At 38.7% G+C, this 20,903-nt stretch overlaps 2 protein-coding genes across 2 annotated transcripts in view; both read left to right on the top strand.

Moving 5' to 3' along the window:
• Window positions 1–703: 703 nt before the first annotated feature.
• SLC18A3 (solute carrier family 18 member A3) lies at window positions 704–3,391 on the top strand. The gene is made up of 2 exons (XM_069979214.1): window positions 704–964; window positions 1,334–3,391. The coding sequence occupies exon 2, from the start codon at window positions 1,481–1,483 to the stop codon at window positions 3,056–3,058; it is 1,578 nt and encodes a 525-aa protein (XP_069835315.1). The 5' UTR covers window positions 704–964; window positions 1,334–1,480; the 3' UTR covers window positions 3,059–3,391.
• Window positions 3,392–4,772: 1,381 nt separating this feature from the next.
• Window positions 4,773–20,903, top strand: part of CHAT (choline O-acetyltransferase) — a 65,755-nt gene continuing 49,624 nt past the window's right edge. The window contains exons 1-2 of the mRNA XM_069980692.1: window positions 4,773–4,964; window positions 11,941–12,032. Of these exons, the coding sequence (XP_069836793.1) occupies window positions 11,970–12,032 (63 nt within the window). The 5' untranslated portion in view covers window positions 4,773–4,964; window positions 11,941–11,969. The remainder of the gene's footprint in view (window positions 4,965–11,940; window positions 12,033–20,903) is intronic.

The raw sequence follows: 20,903 nt of genomic DNA, 5'->3' as shown, positions 1-20,903 counted from the left end.
TCATGAGATATCAGAACAGCCAGAGAAGACAACATGTACAGTATATCAGTGTTAGTAACAATCCCAGAGCAAGAAGTTCAATAAAGAATAGTTACAAATACACCAGGCTGGTGTTTCCAGTGCACTTTTATTTTCTGATTTCACCTCAGCTACACTGAAAGGAGTGAAATCTGAAAGGAAATATGTAACATAAATTGAAATGCTGAGGACTTTATCATCCATTCGTATATAGACTGTCTCTTTGCATTTTTTGGATGAGGTTAATGCAATCCCCCAAGTCAAATCCACAGCAATTTTTAGATGTAAACTGAAACAAAAACTCAATATAAAAAAGAGAGCAAGTTTAACTGTGTGGATTTAGTAAGATGTAAGTATATTGGGTGTAATGCACAGAAGTAGGATGACTCTATAAAGAGAATAATGTAACGTCATATACTGTATGCAGGGGGATACGGTCAGGAAGTGAGGGAGGAGAGAGGTTAAAATGCCACATGTCAAAGAAAGAATTCTTCAAAACAGGAATCTTTTGAACGAGGGATTACCTCTCGTATGCATGATGCTTAAGGAGCCGGGATAAGGGGAGGGTCAACAGTTAGTAATTGGTTAAGGTTCTTCCATGTGTTAAATTAGCATAAGGAGACGCCGCTCCCAAAGTAGCCACTTGGGGGCCAAAGCTAACTGTGCGTCACAGCCTTCAGTAGAAAGAAAGTAGAGGAATCAAGAAGCATGCAACTCAATCTGTGCCAATGGCATCACAAAGGGAAGGATGGATGCTGCTTGGGTGAAGTGGCTACCTCTCCAATGGTTCAATCACAGCGAGATATGAAGCTGAAATCAAGAAGCAGCCACCAGCACTAATTAAGATCTTCTCCTGTATGGATGAGGCTGCACTCACTCTGCTCAGCATTCACAATCTGCTGCGAGGATGCATCTCATGCACTGCAACTGATTTACAAACCACAAAGTAAGTCTTTCCTTCTGATTTCTCAGAAAACATCTAAACATGCAGGGATCTGGATTTACAGAAATAGCTGGCAGATTGTGTGACATGGAGATAGAGGTAGTTCCATACAATAATTTAATAACACATCTGCAGAAGTGATTCCCAGTTTAGGTTTACTATCTATAAAAGTGTTATTTTTAGCGGAAAAGAGAAGTCATCTGGAGCATCTGCCTATGCCCTACATGCATTTTACAGCTCTCTTCTAACTTGGCTGCTCAGCTGATTTCCAGTTTCTACTTTTCAGATATGTAGTTTTAAGCATTTCAATAATTGTTGACCCAAACTTGTTACAGTCTTAAATCACTTAAAGGTTTTTGTGTCTTTTTACAGCACCCTGGAGTGATGCCCTGCTGATGGCCCATCTGATCTCCTGAATGCTCCCTCTAGGATCCAAGCTGCTCTCCTGTGACTTGTTCTAAGTGTGAAAAGACTGCCTGGATTTTCTGTCGCTTGAGCTTTACCAGTGAGGGTTAAAAAATGGCTTCAGAGAATACACCAGGGACAGCCAAGTCTGCGGTGGAGAAATTATCCAATGCCATGGGTGAAAGAACTAAACAAATTGGCTCAGCCATGAAAGAAGCCCCCCACCTGAGAAGACTCATCCTATTCATTGTTTGTGTGGCACTTTTTCTTGATAATATGCTTTACATGGTGATAGTACCCATCATCCCAGACTATATACAAAGTATGAGACTGGATAGTGAAAGACATGTTAAAGAAATCAATTCTAGTTCATCTTATTCAAATAAATCGATCATCAGACCTGTGTACCCAACAGAAAATGAAGACATTAAAATAGGAGTTTTGTTTGCCTCCAAAGCTATCCTGCAGCTGCTTGTCAACCCCCTGAGTGGCACTTTTATAGACAGAGTTGGCTATGACATCCCTCTGTTCATTGGACTCATTGTTATGTTCCTTTCCACTGTTATATTTGCTTTTGCAGAGAATTACGCTACGCTCTTTGTAGCAAGGAGCCTACAAGGTTTGGGATCTGCCTTTGCAGACACTTCTGGGATCGCTATGATCGCAGACAAGTACACTGAGGAAGCAGAGCGAAGCAAAGCCTTGGGCATAGCCTTAGCATTTATCTCATTCGGGAGTTTGGTTGCACCCCCATTTGGAGGCATATTATACCAGTTTGTGGGTAAAAGGGTTCCATTTTTTATTCTAGCTTGCATTTCTCTTATTGATGGTTTGCTCTTATTAGTGGTTATAAAACCCTTTGCTAACCGGACTAGAGAAAACATGCCAGTGGGCACACCCATTCACAGACTAATGATTGACCCATACATTGCTGTTGTAGCTGGGGCACTAACCACCTGTAACATTCCTTTGGCATTTCTGGAACCCACCATAGCAAACTGGATGAAAACAACTATGGGAGCCTCTGAATGGCAAATGGGTCTTACTTGGCTGCCAGCTTTTTTCCCTCATATTCTAGGTGTTTATCTCACAGTAAAGCTTGCAGCCAATTACCCTCAATATCAATGGTTTTATGGTGCTATAGGAATGGTTATAATTGGTGCCAGTTCATGCACAGTTCCAGCCTGTAAAAATTTTGAGCAGCTTATTATCCCCTTGTGTGGTTTATGCTTTGGCATTGCCTTGGTAGATACAGCACTACTGCCCACACTAGCCTTACTTGTAGATCTCCGCCATGTCTCTGTGTATGGAAGTGTCTACGCTATAGCAGATATATCCTACTCTGTGGCTTATGCTCTTGGACCTATAGTTGCTAGCCAGATTGTACACACCATGGGTTTCACTCAGCTTAATCTTGGTATGGGACTTGCCAATGTACTGTATGCTCCTGCTCTTTTGTTCCTCCGAAATGTGTGTCAAATGAAACCATCCCACTCAGAAAGAAACATCTTGCTTGATGAGGGACCTAAAGGCTTATATGATACCATTAAAATGGAAGAACGCAGGGCTAAGTCCAACAAGGGCTTACATAAAGGGGAACACATACAGGACAACAGTATGGACAATTTCAATGGAGCCCAAACAGGTAAATACATGTCTGATGAAGAATCCTCTGATTATGAGTACAGTTAGACAAAATGTTATGCAAAAAGTAATGAGAGGAACAAAAAGAATCAGCCATATGTTTATGCACCAACATGCAATCCATAACTTCTCATTTTCACAATGTCACTATGCTTTCCGTAAAACCTTTTTTTTATTTTTAAGTCTGTTTTTTTTACTTAATCGTATACAACCATGATTTTTTTTTAGCCATAATAAGTAGTAATGTACACCCCTACACAAGAAAACTAGGTGCAGTATTGTGGAACTGTTTAACTGTCTATTCTTAAAGCCAACTCTGTGTGAAATACTGTATATCTGTACAAAAAAAAGATAAACTATATGAAATTATACTGTGGCATATTCAGGGAAATAAAGTTGCTAAATATTGTAAATATTTCTAGTTTGTGGATTATTACATTCATTATTCTCCCAAATTCCTATCTGACTCCAAAGCTTAAAAAATATGATAATTGTACATTCAAATGAAAGAAAGAAAAATAAATACATACAGTATTGAATATGGTCGGATGGAGACAGAAAGGACAATACATGCAATGTATGTTTATTAGTCCATGACAACACAAACAATCCTATCACAACATATAAGATCATGTTACACATGCTCATAGTTTACACCAGAGAAATTCAACAGGTTAAAAGAGCAAGGATGATATCAGCATGGTCTAAATATGAGCTGTAATTCAACAGACAATTGTAAAAGGGTCTAAAGGAACATCATGTCAAACATGAGTTCATTGCTGGCTGCTAAAGAAAATGTTTCAAGCTCAGAGCATCATTAGTCTTTCGATTGATGGACCTGCTTCTCAATTCCTGATTACTTTAGAAAATAGGGCTTTTCTATCAAATACATAATACGGAGTGTCCATCAAACATGTGAGAAGATGACGGCTCTCAAGAAGTATAGAGGAAGCCCATTAATCAAACCTACTCGCCTACAATTCTTACAGTCCAATAGATCACAGACCATTTCCAATATTGAGAGTCGAGACATTGTAAGGGATATTATTCAGAAATCACAGTGCAGCGATAAGGTTTTGGGGCTTCATTGCTGTGATTTGTTTTTACAGTCGTCTCGCAAATAATAAATGTATCTCCGACCATTCTGTGATGTTCTATTTACTAGTCTGTAGTCCCTTTGATAGACTTTACAATTAGCTTAATAGATCAGGATTCCTGTATTGCACATAAACTGACCAAGAGGCAACTGTACATGAAGGGGGTTTATAGGGAAGAAGACTGTAGATCGTATCTTTCTTTATTCTTGGCAAGAGGGTAAGCTGAGTATAACACCCAATAAATAAGTAATTTTAGCACTGGTAAATTTCCTTACACTAAGTGTAAGAGTTTCAAAGGTTTTTCATCCTTAACCGTAGATTAACAACACTAGTAATGAGTCTAAGATATATTAATACTCCATGGTGTGGCATACTAAAACTAATAAAGCAGCTAAAGACATTTATTCGGTTAGATGAAGTTGTACTCTAGTGGAAGGGAGGTTCTTCGTGCAGGTTTTGTCTCCAACAATTTAAGTGCATACGAAAATGAAAATGAAGGGAGGAGTTATACAGCAAGAACACCAAAGGTGGGCAGGAAGAGGTGGCTGGGGGCAGATCTTCACTTACACTTGTACCTAGGTCTAGAACATATAGTTCTACTGTATAGTGGTACTGTTTTCTAGCAGTGGGGCTAGGACTAGTACCATGGACAGCGTCACCAGCTGCTTGTGGTGGGGACAGCAATAGTACCATGGACAGTGACACAATCTTCCAGCGGATGGGGAAACCATAAATACCATGGACAGCAGCACAGGCGTCACCATCAGGCACTCAGCAACACTTGTACATACCGTCAGTCCACAGCTACTTGGTGCTCCTGTGAACACTTTCTGAGACAGATCAATTGTGAGAAGGAGGTAAGCGCATTACTTTATTCTTACATTTTATGCAATAATGCTTTTAAAGTTTTAACTGTCTGGAGCCTGCCGCCTTAATATTATTTTAAATGAAATGAAAGGAATGATAAATACAACTGGCAACTTGAAGAAGCTGTACAGCGTTTCAGTGGCTGAAAAATTCCCATACATTCAGCTTTCAATAAACTCCAGACAAATAAATATTAATGTTAAGCTTTACTGGAGTGCTTATCACTCCAAGTCCTTTTTAGTGCTATCAAATTATAATGATGTCAAAGAAATAGCCCTATACAGTACAAAAGGCAATGTATACAAGTATAAAACGAAAAAGCTAAGTTGTAAAGTTGTAAGAGTTAAAGAAAAAAAAATTCCCTAACAGTTTAATGGATACAGAGTTTAATCTGCAGATAAATCCTTTTGGTTTCCAATTGATGCTTTCTGTGGCAACCTAAATTATTAATGAATCATTGAGATCTCATCAGCAAACTTATCTGGTAATCATTGCTGTTCAGTACAATGCACTGCTTTGCAGCACTTGCACCTGCATACAGTGGCAAACAAACTAAGCAGGAAAATTCAGTACAAAGGAGGGTCTGAGATCATAAGTTACACAAGCTGCAATCGGAATAATAGAATTATGGGAATAAGTGAATTATATTGGTGAAATGTATTGTTTATTCTTATAATACACCATCTCTTCAGCAGAAAAAGAATTCTATATAAATATATATCCTCTGCCCTAATTAATTTAATTAGTAAGAATACAGAATATCACTAACACAGTCAGGCCAGACAGCAGTCAATAGAACCTACCTAGTTACTAATGATCTTTCCACAACTTGCATTCTAGACTTTCGGTGTTACTGTACAATGCAAACTGGATATATATGTATATAAACATATATATATATATATATATATATATATATACAGTGGTACCTTGGTTTAAGAGTAACTTGGTTTAAGAGCGTTTTGGTTTAAGAGCTCACAGTTTTTCAAAATTGTGACTTGGTTTAAGAGCATTGCTTTGGTTTAAGAGCTCCCTGTACTGGGTGGGAGCGCAAGTTGAGGAGCAGCATGGTCTGCATAGCGGGGGCTACAGCACTGTATTCTGACCCAGGAAGTCTCCCTCACCTTCCAAATCATAGCAGATTCAGTTCAGGCTGGGGCTTGCATCAGGGGACAGGACTGTGGAGGTAATCTCTTTATAGCTGTAAGTGCAACCCCTCTCTCCCCAGACAAAGAGTGCTGCATTTATGTGCCCACATATGTCCTGCTCATTCCTTCATGCTCCCTGCAGTCTTTGTCCGCCCTTGTGTTTCCCATTCTCTTCATTAATGTACAGTAACTTATAATATTACATATTCTGCTGTTTCTGAATGTTTGTTTTACATATTATTCAGAATATTTAATCATTATTTTTGGGGTGTGGACCCAATTGTCTACATCTCTATAATTTCTTATGGGAAAATTTGCTTTGGTTTAAGAGTGGATTTGGATTACAAGCATGGTCCTGGAACGAATTATGCGCGTAATCCAAGGCACCACTGTATATATATATATATATATATATATATATATATATATATATATATATATGTATTACTAGTGCTAACTTGTAGACAATACTTTAATTATAAGGAAACTATTAAAATGTACCACTAGTTTTAATACAGTTGTAAAAAGCATCTACTGTGAGAATCATTATCATTATTATTTTTCTTGTCTAGTAAGTCCATTGAAGGGTTAGATTTTACTGCTGGTTGTATCGAAAGCTATTTTATGTGCTGTAAATCACTTGTGGCAATCTAGCTTCAGTTTATTGTTTTTTTGGGGTACTGAGTAGATGACATTTATTTGCATCATAACCAGTGGCATCGTATAGATACATAAAGTAGTCAAAATCATCCCTTTCTTGTTTTGTCTTGGTGTGGCAGAATTTATGGCTGCATAGTTTACAGTCGTAGAAAAAACAATTTACATTCAGTGTCATTTGTTTTTGGCTCAATGGAGTTATTACAAGAAAAGTGAACTGGAGATTTTGCATTTGCAGCAATGAGTTCTAAACTAGTGAGATGATACAAAGAACATAACTATGACATAAGGTTGTGTTTCAATCAATTTTTTTTCAATATTTATATAACAAAAAATACAAAATAATTAGGGTAAACAATTAAGTATAAAATAGTTAGCCATTAAACAGAACAAAAATTTACTAATCCAGACCAAATTTGGCCATAGTTCCGGCACACGTCCTATCCACCATACCTATTACTTGTTCAAGACACTTTGCACCTCAATAAACACTTTTATAGTGTCTAGGACAGGTGTGTCTTAGTGCATGTGTGAAATTCCCCACAAGTTCAGTGCAAAAATGTAGACTAAAAAAAAACAAGCAAGACAAGTGTAAGGGCCCTTTTACACAGAAAGTTTATCTGACAGATTATCTGCCAAAGATTTGAAGCCAAAGCCAGGACTGGATTTGAAAAGAGGAGAAATCTCAGGCTTTCCTTTATGACCTGATCTCTGTTTATAGTCTGTTCCTGGTTTTGGCTTCAAATCTTTGGCAGATAATCTGTCAGATAATCTTTCTGTGTAAAAGGGCCCTAAGTAAAGCAAAAGTGGCTAATTGCAAGATACAAATCGATCTGAGTATTTGGTCAATGGCATTCACAACAGTGAGACACTTGGTTAATCTTTTGTGGACCTACTTAGACCATCAGATACATTTGCTCTGGCCAAAGATCAAAAGGTTGTGCAGCAATGAGATTCAGCTATGTCCTACAATCCTACAGGAGACAGGTAATTGTATTAGATACACATTCATACTCAAGTCACGTATCATTCAGCATAATCTGACATTGCTTACAGGATAACAATGAAAACCACTGGTCAGTTTCAAAGAGGCTTTTGAAGGGTCTTATTTTACAGTGTAAAACCTCATAGGGTACATGTTTACTTCAGGGGTTATTTTAAAACTGCAAATGAAAAATTGCTCTAACTATATAGTGTACATTAAATGTACACCCAATTTCCCAGAATCCGTATTAAAAGGCAGCAACACCTTTACAGTACAAAAGACAAAAGGCTGTCAGGGGAAATGTCAGGGGAAGGGAAGGAAACAGGGGACATGTTTTTATCAAACACCCTAAACCACTGTAAGAAAACTGATGGTTGGAAAAACTATTTACCCAGCTTTCCCAGGACCTTGTACAATAACACTGTGGAGCTGCAGAGGTGACCATGCACAGCTAGATTGTGGAGCTGTAATATAGACCAAGTAACCAACTAAATCCTCCTTACTTCTAAATTGTGTGATATACCTGATACAGAGTTGCCTTTGAGGGTCCTGGAAAAGCAGGGTAATTTGTACAGTCTAAGCATGTCCAGTAGTGGCATTTCCTAGGAATTTTGACTACAGATTTGTGCTTCAATTTGGTAAAAATGACAAAAACAAAGACAAAGACAAATTTCATGCATAATTCTGAAAAAAGTTACAACCACAGTTGCTGTAGACCATGGGTCTCCAAACTGTGGCCCTCCAACTGTTGCAAAACCACAATTCCCATCATGCCCATCAGCTTGGGATTTGGCTGTTCAAGCATGATGGGAAATTGAAAGAGCTGGAGAGCCGCAGTTTGGAGACCTATGCTCTAGACACACTGAACACAAAGTAGATGTATATATCAGCACACTTACCTATTCCAAGTTTTATCCTTTCTAATATGCTGCACTAATTACCATAATATATATATATATATATATATATATATATATATATATATAAAATTATGAATGACCTTATTCTGGGAATTAGTGCATATATGTATTTATTCATTCTTTTTTGTTTTTAAGGTTATGTTTATTTAAAAAGGTTGTGTCATGTCAGGTGAATGATTGTCCATTGAGAACATAAACTGCCATAAAAGTGGGCCATATGACCAGAGGGTATCTTTAGAAGACAATACCTTAAAATAATGGACCCAGTTGGGTTATGGCCTTCATGCTAACAAGTTGGTAGCATTCTGAAATACCTCAACAATACCCTGTAAGGGCCTTCAGTTATGGAAGTCCTAATATGCTAAACAGTGTCTTCATTGTAAAGACCTGCTCCTAACAATCTAAGAGGCAAAATACCAGTTTACATGTGTTCCAGATTTGTGGCCTAGTCTAAAACTAAACCTGTGGCCTGTTTGTTGCTCCTGACAAAACTCAAACCCTGCAATATAAAGCCACTCAGTAATAAAAGAGCCCAAATCACCAGCCCAGTTCCTCTACTGTACAAAGTTACATTCACAAAAGGGGCGAATTGGCTGCTGTCAAAACTAGAAGCCTGTGGTGCTACCAAATACCACATTCAGTAAAGACAAAAAAAGATTTCTTAGGCATCTTGCTCTATTCAACCCAATCAGCCTTAAAATGTCACTGTTGTGAAATTAATTTTTTTTGCAGAAATCAATAGTCCAGGCGATTTTAAGAAACTTTGTATGTGGGTTTATCAGCCGAAAAATGAATGACAACAAAGAGTTAATCTACAAATACATCACTGGCTATCTTTCTGACAGTCAGCACTGACCTCTTTGACCTCTGAATACGCTGTCACCCAGCTCCGTGTTTGTGTAATCCTGTGTTCTCAGCTCTCTGCTGCCAGCTAACTCCCTCCTCCCTCCTCCCCTCTCTATAGAACAGACAGGTTGTGTCTGATGCAACAAGTCACAATTTCCTTATTTTTTTGCAGTGGATGACAGAAAGGAGAGGAGGGGGGACCTGGGAAAAGTCTTTTTAAATGTAGATAATGGCATATTTGCCTAATAAACCCAATTTAAAAGTTTCTTAAAATCGCCTGGACTATTGATTTGTGTAAAAAATTTCATGACAAAGACTCTTTAAATTTTCTTACAAAGGCTCTACCTGAAAGCTATCTGGTCTGTTAGGTTTATATCATGGGGCATATACATGTAGCCTATATTGGCTGTCACATAGTTGTAAGCTCTGTATCAGCATTGTCCTAGTTAGCAAGAAAGCAGCTCAGTAACCCACTCTGGACTGGACAACCCTGAATGTGGTCCCTAAGATGATAAGGAAGAGTAGGAAGCCAAGCAAGAGTAGCCAAGGTTCCATAAAACGTACTATACTATAACCCTTCTGCTGTTGTTGGGCTATATAGACTTCCTCACTAAGATTGGACTCAAATGCTAGGAGAAGGCATGGCTATGTCAATGCTAAGACATCGGAAATGGCTCTCTTATATAATAAAATAATGTTCCATGATGTATTGCAATCAGTGGTATGCAAACTATCCAGGCAAATCACCTAGCTAGTTACACACAGCTGTCTTTAAGCAAAGAAACAATGACGGTCTTGTTATCTACAGTCCTTTGCTGTACTCTCACACCTCCATCAACAGCACCACCATCCTGAACATTTAACAACATTTCTTTCTATTCAGAGACCTTATGGTCTACTGGTGAAGTGTTGTAAGGCCTCTCTGTAGCCTGCATGACTAGGATTATTTGTGCAATCATTTTACATAGTAGGAAGTGGCTAGGGACACTTTTTTGCCCCACTTACTTTAGATATTTTGAGCTCCTCATCTGAATAATAGGTCCCTTTTTCCCAATAACCAGTATAATTAACATTCACGAGACCCATTTTTCAAGCTGTTCTGTTTGTATATATTCCCAGTGTCAGTACTCCTATTTCTATTCATCAGTGACAGCTAAGGAACAGCAAGGACTACTCATACTCCTGCAAAATTCATCTCATATCTTTACTGGAAAAAACAAGGCAGGTTTATCACTCTGCAAGGTTCACTATATGACCAACAAACCATAAGTGTTAGTTTCTATGACCCAGTTACACATTTAAACTCTTAACTCTCTAACCATTACACTGCAAGTATTTAATAATGCAGTTCTATTCTGAATGGGTGACTTTAATATAGTTTCCTCACTCTGTCTATAAAGTTGTTCTCCTCATACTGAAAAACTATTGTAATAATAAAATAGGGGGTCTCAAAACTTTTCAAATAGCTAAAGCTCCCTACATAAAAAACAGACCCCCAAAATACTTATGTTCTCTTATGTCAAAAGATTTTTAACTACCTGCATGGTTTTGTTAAACTAAAGGAGTACTCCGGCAAAAATCTTTTCCTTTCAAATCAACTGGTTTCAGAAAGTTTTAATTGTAGATTTGTAATTTACTTCTATTCAAAAATCTCAAATCTTCCCATACTTATCAGCTGCTATATGTCCTGCAGGAAGTAGTGTTTTCTTTTTAGTCTAACACAGTGCTCTCTGCTGATATCTCTGTCTGAGACAGGAACTGTCCCAAGCAGTAGCAAATCCCCAAAAAACCTCTCCTGCCTCGGACAGGGGTTGCAGCAGAAAGCACTTTGTCAGACTGCAGGACACTGCACTGCACTTTCTGCAGGACATACAGCAGCTAACAAGTATGGGAAAACTCAACATTTTCAAAAAGAAGTAAATTATAAATCTATATAACTGTCTGAAACCAGTTGATTTAAAAGAAAAAGTTTTCGCCAGAATTCCCCTTTAACCCTTCAGAGTGGTAACAAGGTGATGTTAGCACATTCACTGTTATTATTAAGCCCCTGAGAGTCCCCTCCATGATGCACAGCTATTTCTCATTCTCTCCATTTCCAGGGTGGGACAAGAGCTGGGCTGTTTTCAATTTGTACACACTTGATTCCCTTTCCCTTAGTTGTCTGGCCAATCATAGCACAGCTGCTAATCCTCACTGCTATGCCATGTCAAAGTGCTGATGAAAGTGCACTGGACCGAACAGGCTGCCACAGTGCCAGGGTATGAAGAAGAGGTTACTAATGCACTGGCACCAGGAACTGAAATTTAACCCTGCAAAATGCTTCATAAGAATGTTTCTGTAAGATAAAGTTTAAATGTTTATGTACTATAAGTATATACTTTCAATTAACTAAATGTTTTTTGCTCAATAGATTTCACTACCTGGGAGAGCTATAACAAAATGCCTGTGTTAAAGAAAGCCACCCTTGAAAAGTCTGCCAGCAAAGGCAGTGAGGAGGCAGAGGTATGACATATGTACATTAAAGTGTTTTGCCTGTCTGGGTACTAAATAGAGAACAATAGTATTTCTATACATGTGTTCTATTACAAAAGTCTTTAGCTTCATCTGTCAAATTTAAATTAGCTTTTCAATACACTGTGTATCAAAGTATCACATTGTCACCCAATCATCAGACATAAACACACGCCGGAGTTTAAAAAAAAAAAAAGGAAGAAAGAAAGAAACTGAAATATAGTCTATGCAGTAAGTAAAATAATAAGCTATAAAATGTTACAGTATGTACAGTATTTACTAAGCATGCAAAGGGTTTTATGAAAGGCCCATAGCCAAAATTTGCAATATACTGTATATTTATTTATAATTTTTTTGTGTTGAATTTCAATATGGAATTTTGCAATCAAGATCCAGAGCAAATGCGGCACGTGTAAACATTTCTGACTCTTTTGTCAGATTTTCCTGATGCGTTTCTAAAACGGAGCTGCTGCAATTGAATTGAAAATGGAAATATCCATATTTAATCCCTTCCCAAACTATGACATACATAAGCTGAGTACAGAGATCTGTCCAATGCCAGTCATTTAATTTATAGATGCCACAGTTATAAGCAACCTTAGCATCTAGTAAGTTATTTCATAGGTCCTGTCACGATTCCAATTGGCACCTATGGACTATGTTCCCACTACATAACAATGGCGACCATCTTTCCACAGGGCTATCATTTCAACGACAAATGACAGCTATCTATAGGTAATATATAGACAGCCGAAACTGGTGCCAAAATGAAGACTGTCCAGAAAGCCGACCATCATTTTTATGTAGTGGGTATATAGACCTGTGATGCAATTGGAAGGCCTTCTGAATGCCCCCATAGCTGGAATTTCAGATCTGCTAATACAGTCTGCCATAGTACACTGTACACTGCAGTAATCACAAGAGTGCTTGAATAAATCTCCTACAAGAAGGGGTAGATGACACGGACAATTTTTATTTCTGTGTGACAATTTTATTCTCTAAAGACCTTAAATGGAATCTGTCAGCACCTGGGCCCTACCTGAGGTGTAACAGTGTGTTGTAGCTGGCACTCCCCTATCGAGCATGTTGCCTTTTGGTAATTTGTCTGTGCAGTGGATTATGCACAATCACAGGTCCCCTACTATAATGAAGAGTCAAAAAGAAGTTTTGGCTCCGTGTTTGTGCCACAGTCTGGTACTCCTCACCACTCCTTCCTCCTTCTTTTTCATGAATAATCAATGCTGACTGGCCTCCTGCATACTCAGCTGTCAGTATCCACCAACAGTGGACTGATATGCAATCAGATATAGTTGAACCTGCTAGACCATGTAGGAGCTGTGGTCTAAGGGAAAATCGCTGTCTAGAGACAAGCACCAGTTTATTTTTTTTGGTTTCAATCCCCGGATGGAAATTAAATCTAGTTATTTATCTTTTTTTTCTCATTATTCTCTCATTTTTAAAAGTTCAAAAAATCCCAATCAGGTCTAAATTAGTTAAGTTTTTTAATACAATAATGAGAATTTTTTTTTAATTAAATTAAATATATCAGGGAATTTGAACCAGTGCTGATCTCTATTCAGGCAATTTACCCCTAGACTACAACTCCTGCACATGCTAGAACTTTTAACTATATTTGATTGCAGATCAGTCCTTTGATTAACAACTGAGTGAGCAGGAGGCCAGGCAGCATTGATTATTCATGAAAAAGAGGGAGGAGGAAGTAGAGGAGAGGAGTGCCTGAGTGTGGCACAAATGCTGAGCCACAACTCCTCTTTGACTCTTCATTACAGTAGGAGACGTGCATAATCCACACCACAGACTGTATTTGTGCTTATTGCTCTGCTCTGAGCCCCATAACTTTATTTTTCCCGTCTATGCGCACTAATCTGCAGTTTTTTCTCAGTAACAAATTTGCAAAGTTACTTTTTAAAAAGTATTTCTTCAATGTAATCTGCTCAAAAACATAGTATCACATATGTTTGAACATAGCCTAATACTGACAAGCCACTTTCACCGTAAAGGTAAAATACAGCAATAATTTTGGGGTTGTGCATATGAGACATGGTTCCCTAAAACCAGCCCAGCAAAATCTGCAATAAAAATTATGCTCCTTCCCTTCTGATCCCGGCTGTGTGCCCAAACAGCTGTTTATGATCACATAATGTTGTACTCAGGGGAAAGTGCATAACACATTTTGGGGGTGTAGTATTAAAAACAGAGTCAACTTTTAAAGGTTTCCACTGTACTGGTACCACAGGGGGCACTGTAAATGTGTCTGGTGCCCAAAAGCGGTTCAAGCTAAATCTGAGTACTTATGCCCCTGTGTTTCTTTGTGAAAATAATTCATTTTGAATCAAAAATGAATTTTTACTGAATAAATTTAAATTTTTATTTTCATGGCCCAACGCTAAAAGCTTTTCTAAAACACCTGTAGGGTCCCTATGGTCACTACACTCATATATACATTCATTGTGGGATGTAGTTTCTAAAATGGGGTCATATCTGGGGGGGTCTATTGTAATGGTACCATGGGAGGCACTGCAAACGCATTTGGTCCCCAAAAACTGTCCTGGCAAAATCTGTGCTCCTGGAAAATGGTGCTCCTACCCTTCTGAGCCCCGCAATATGTCCAAACAGTAGTTTTTGACTATAAGTAATATTAAGATTGCTCTGCTGGGAAGTCTGCCTTAGCCAGACTAAAGCCCCTATTACACAGGGCTCTGTCAGCGCTCTCTTGCTTCTTGTTTACCGCTCACTGCCGCCGCTATTACTCATGGCAGCAGCGAGTGGGTATAAGTCGGGGCGGCCGCGGAGAGCTGTGGGGGAGCTGCCCAGGTGATCACTTGATCGTTCGGGCGGCCCATAGCATATAGCAGTGGTCTGCTGCCACTGCTCCTGTTCCACAGAGCGACAGCAGGAGATCGTTGCTGCATGAGTTTTTTGTCTTTCAACAATGTTTGCAATTGTCTTTCAACAATGACTGCAACAATCAGACGACATCGTTCATGTCGGCTGAATGTTGCCTTTTATTACACGGAACGACTATCGGCCAATAACTGTTCCGTATAATAGGGCCCTATTACACAAGAGGATTATTGTGCAAATTATCGTTATATTGTTCGACTTTAAACGATAATCGTTTTGTGTAAATGCGGGCAGCGATCAAACGACCAATGAAAAATCGTTCGTTTGGTGCTGACACCCAAATTATTAATAATCATTCACTAATCGTTCAGTGTAATTCAACATCGTTCCTTCATTTCATGGGATTAGATGGAGTAAACGATCATAGTAATGATCACAGAAATTATTGTAACTAACGACTATGATTCTGTGTATTATGGTGAATTGTCAGAGAGATGGATGAAAGTTAGAGATGAGCAAACCTTGAGCATGCTCGAGTTCATCTGAACCCGAGCGTTCAGCATTTGATTAGCGGAGGCTGCTGTAGTTGGATAAAGCCCTAAGGCTATGTGGAAAACATGGATATAGTCATTGGCTGTATCCATGTTTTACAGACAGCCTTAGGGCTTTATCCAACTTTAGCAGCCACCGCTAATCAAATGCTGAACGCTCGGGCTCGAATGAACTCGAGCATGCTCGAGGTTCGCTCATCTCTAATGACAGTTTTATTTGTTGGTCTATGGGGCTATTTTGAGGCGTCAGCTTTTGTGCCAAAATCTGTACTTTTTACCGGTAGCTTGCTTGCGTATATGTGCCTTTTTGATCACTTTTTATTCAAATATCACACAGTGATAGCAAAAATGTTTTTTTGTTTTTTTTTTAATTTGTTTACTTTATTTTTATTTATAAAATGGGAAAAGGGGGTAAGTTACATTTTTAATATGGGAAGGGTTCTTTTTATTTATTAAATAACTTTTTTTTTCTAACAGTACTATTTAGGTTAACTCTTGGGCTCCTATGTGCAATACCATAATTGCTTAAAAGGATCAATGCAGCCCATATGTACTACTTTCTGTACCCACTTAGGGACTCCATGATGTCCGGGTACATCATGGGTCCTGAATGAGTTAATATTTAGAAGAAATCTTTGTTTGCGAATACAGAGATCAGATGTTTCCTATAGTTCTTGACTAAGTTTGCACACATTATCGCAGGGATTTTGTCCCACACCTCCAAATAGATCTTCTACAGATCTTTTAGGTTTCAGGGCTATCGCTAGTCAACATTGAGTTTCAGCTCCCTCCAAAGATTTTCTATTAGGTTCAGGTATGGAGACTGGCTAGGCCACCCCAGGACCTTGAAATGCTTTTTACAGAGCCTCTCCTTAGTTGCCTTGGATGAGTGTTTCAGGTGATTGTCATGCTGGAAGACCCATCTTCACTGCTCTTACTGAGGGAGGGAGGTTGTTGGCCAAGATCTTGCAATGCATGGCCCCATCCATCCTCCCTTGAATTTGGTGCAGTCATCCTGTCCCCATAGACTTTGTTGCCTTGAGGCAAGTAGGCATGGAAAGGTGGTGACAGCCTGTCCAGACAATTTCACTGCAGGAAATTTGCAGTGTGAATTCCGCTACGGTACGTGTAAAGGTATCCTTAAAGAAAAACTAACAGGTCTGTGAGAGACAGAACACTTATTTCATGCAATAAAATGCTTATTAATGGTTGAAGTGTACCTACGGTAAAAATTACAGATTTCTCCATCTTTTCTAGGTGGGAAAACTTGCAAAATTATCAGTGTGTCAAATACTAATTTTCCCCACTGTATATAAAGACTCGACAACTGTTTTACAGTATTCCCATTAGAGCACTTTCATCTGAGATGAAGAAACTCACCATATGGAATATTTTTAATATGTATTTTTTAATAACCGCTGTATTTTATAGTCAGTTTCCTTTGCTAGTTGCATGAACATAGCCTCCCACCAAACAAGTACTGTTCAGTAGAAGGAGGGAGATTATGAGCCCGCTGTATAGAGCTTTGGTGACACCTCATCTGATATACTGGGTTCTGGAGACCTCAAGTAAAAAAGATTATTCATAAAGTAGAATGAGTTCAAAGATGGGCTACAGCAATGGTGGAGGGTGTCAAGCATAAACCATATCAAGAAAAGAGATTATGCTGTGATATCTAAGGGAAGCATAAACTAGTAACAAAGAATCTGAACAGAATGATGCATCACTTACATTGTTCTGTGCAACTGATCCAAGATATCTTTTTGAACAACTTGGACAAGAAGAAGTGCTCTCCATTGTGTGCATGAGCCAAGTGGTCTGCCAAGAATCCTATTCCCCTACATATTAGAGAATGGCTGAACAAAATTATGTAAGTAATACAGTGATCTGTTCAGCATTTCTGTCACTAGTTCATGCCCATTTAAGACAGCATAAACCTAGTGACAGATTGCCTTTAAAGATTTGAATCTGTATAGTCTGGATGATAGAAGAGAAAGGGGGACATGATAAAACCTTTAACCCCTTCCCTCCCAGGCCAATTTTCATTTTTGTGCTTTTTGTGCGTTTTTGCCTCCTTGTTTTAAAAAGGCCATAGCGCTTTCATTTTTTCACCTACAGACCCACATGAGCCCACATGAGCCCACAATTATACCTTGCAATGTCAGACTTAATTTTTCCATAAAGCAAAATTTTTCCATACGCTGCTAAACTGAAAAAAAAAATATTTGTGCAGTGAAACTGAAAAAGTGTAATTCTTTTGATTTTGGGGAGGTTTCATGTTTACCCAGTTCACCCTATTGTAAAACTGACAAGTCATCTATGTTCCTCAAGTAGATACAATTACAGCAATATGTAACTTGTATACATTTTATTTTATTTGACGGCTTTTAAAAAATTAAAACTTAAAAAAAAAAACTAAATGTGTTAAAAAATAGCTCTATTACTCTTTTATCCCTTGGTCTATGGGGTGAGATGTCATTTTTTGCGCCATGATCTGTACTTTCTCTCGGTACCTTGATTGTGTATATGAAACTTTTTGATCATATTTTATTACAATTTTTCTGGATTTGATTTTGACCAAAAATCCGCAATTTAGCAATTTAATGGCTTTTTGCACTTACACCATTGACCATATAAGATCAGGAATGTGATAACTTAACACGCTGGGCGATTATACACGCAGCGATACCAAATATGTTTATTTATTTATTTTTATTTATAAAATGGGAAAAGGGGGCGATTTAAACTTTGATTAGGGGAGGGGATTTTTTTTTATTAATAATTTTTTTTTTTTTTTTTTTTTATACTTTTAGTCCCCCTGGGGGGACCTTTATTATTACTGCTCTGATCTCTCATAGTCTGATCTCTCATTAATACTTAATACAGCACTAAACAATTAGATCAGTGCTTTATTACTCATTGCGACGCTGAGGCCCAGCTTGGTAAGAAGGGATCTCCCCTCCGCGATTGCATTGCGGAGGGGCAATCCCCCCCACTAGACATCAGGGATGGGGCATACAAGTCATTTAAATGCAGCTGTCAACTTTGACAGCTGCATTTGAATGGCTCAATCAGCTGGGCGCGTCGATCCACCATGCCGGCTAATGCCTGTGGTCCGTGGCTGCTGACAGAAGCTGGGAGTCAGGGGCTGCAGAGCAAGGCAGGGGCTCTGAACTACCCTGCCGTAAGATGTGCCGACATGTCCATATGTGGGAAGGGGTTAAATATGTTAAAGGACCCAATAGGGTTTAAGACAGAAGTGTTTTTAGAAAAAGCTGAACTAGAGAACACAGTCAAAGGTTAGTTGGGGGGATGGATCAGAAGCAACGTGAGAAAATATTACTTTACTGATTAGTAGATGAGGTAGGTAAATCTTCAATAACAGAAGGGAATGTCTCACAAGGTTTATGCTGCCTTAAATGAGAAATGACAGAAATGTGTTACATACATCATTTTGTTCAGCTGTTCTCCTAATATGCAGGAGAATAGGATTCTTGCCACACCGCTCCCTCCGGCCTCCAACTACTGATTGACAGTCTATACACAGCATGGATAGACAACTGCCAACCAGCAGCTGGTGGACAGTTTTCTGCTACTAATGAATATTGAGGACTACTGGGCTTATGCACATATTCAGAAATATATCTCTGTTGCAGCTGCACAGAACAATGTAAGTGAAACATCATTCTGTTCAGCTTCTCTGTCACTAGTGCATGCTACTCTTAGATAGGGCAGCATAAACCTAATGACAGTGTCTCTTTAAACATGCCTTGGAAAAACATATATCTATTAGAGATGAGCGAACCTCGAGCATGCTCGAGTCAATCCGAACTCCAGCTATCTGGAAAACATGGATATAGTCATTGGCTGTATCCATGTTTTCCAGAAAACCTTAGAGCTTTATCCAAGTTCAGCAGCCCCAGCTAATCAAATAACGAACATTCGGGTTCGGATCGACTTGAACCCGAACCCGGTTTGCTCATCTCTAATATCTATCCTAAGATAATAAGAAAGAAAATACTTCTATGCTTCTAAATATAAGTAGCTTCATGTTAACTACCATCCTGATGTACCATACATTTACAGTGCAAGGTAAGAAGACGTTAAAGCATTCACACTTTCACTTGCACGTACTTACATGTTTATGCTAACCACATTTCCCTGTTAAGGAGGATTTTTCATGGTTCCTGACATGTCAATTTTAGTCAATACTTTAAAACAGAGATATTTAGGGGCATATTATTCAATTGCTCCCCTAACATATACCACTCTGTTTGCACAAAAATCTGTGTCTCTTCGGCGGTGTATGGCCCGCTAGCCTGATGGGCAGGCAGAGGTAATGCCAAGGTGGGGAGGAGGCGTGGCATAAATCGAGACGAGGAGTAAATCCGGGCAGAAATTTACATCTGCTCTGGAGCAGACATATATTTCTGCACCTGCTCTGCAGCGGGCGCAGGTCCTGCTCGATTTCTGAAGAGACAAGGGCCTCTTAGAAAATGACTGCATGGGGGTGGGACTTTATTTAATAATTGCCCCCTAATAGTTTGTGACCTATGGTGTATGAGGTGGGGCATAGCATCATGATTCTCACAGATTCTGAAAGAAGGAATCCTCACCATTCTTTTATATGAAATTAGAGGCATACAGAGGTACAGTATGGTCACATAGATATAAAATCTATGGACGCCTACTGCACCACTGTATGCCTCTAATTTCATAAGTGAGGTCTGAACAAGATGGAAGAAAACAATCCTGCAATGGAAACTTTTTTTTTCACAACCATCCACAACCGCTTGCTGTGTATTGTAAACTGAGTTGACGCAAGGGTATCGCTTCTATTATACTTAAAAAACAAATATGCAATTTAATGTACCTTTTATGCCTATAAATAATCTCTTCATCCTCACTTGCCAATAAACAATGTAATGGCATTGTCAGCATCCTAATCTAGCCTGTGATGACTCCTAACCTTACTACTTACATACCACAGTCTACAACTAATTGCACAATGTAAAGTGGTGCCTTCTGGCAACTAAATTATTATTTTAATAAGTTAAATGCCAACCCTCTGGCTCTGTATGATTGATAGATTCTACGCAATACAAGATATATTTAGGAGGGTTCTCGCTCACACATCATTGATTTTCCAGTATGCACATTATAAGGTATTTTAAGAAATACAACTGTGTGTGGAAAACCCCAAATAAGTACCTAGTTATAAAAAGGCATTTTGTACCCTAAGGCCGTGTTATCACAACTTATATTTTCATAAAAGTACGGCCGTTGTTGCAGATTGCAACAACGGCCGTGATTAATACGAAACTATACGTATTGGAATCCCGACCGAAGCGTATACACATAGTATAAGCTCCAGCTGGGATCTCTAGCGGCGCCGCAAACAAATGACACGCCAGTTTTCTTCTGCCGCTATTCATTGAATAGCGAC

The sequence above is a fragment of the Dendropsophus ebraccatus genome, chromosome 8 (assembly GCF_027789765.1).
Source record: "Dendropsophus ebraccatus isolate aDenEbr1 chromosome 8, aDenEbr1.pat, whole genome shotgun sequence".
Classification (NCBI taxonomy): domain Eukaryota; kingdom Metazoa; phylum Chordata; class Amphibia; order Anura; family Hylidae; genus Dendropsophus; species Dendropsophus ebraccatus.
This window is presented reverse-complemented; position numbering and strand designations above follow the sequence as displayed.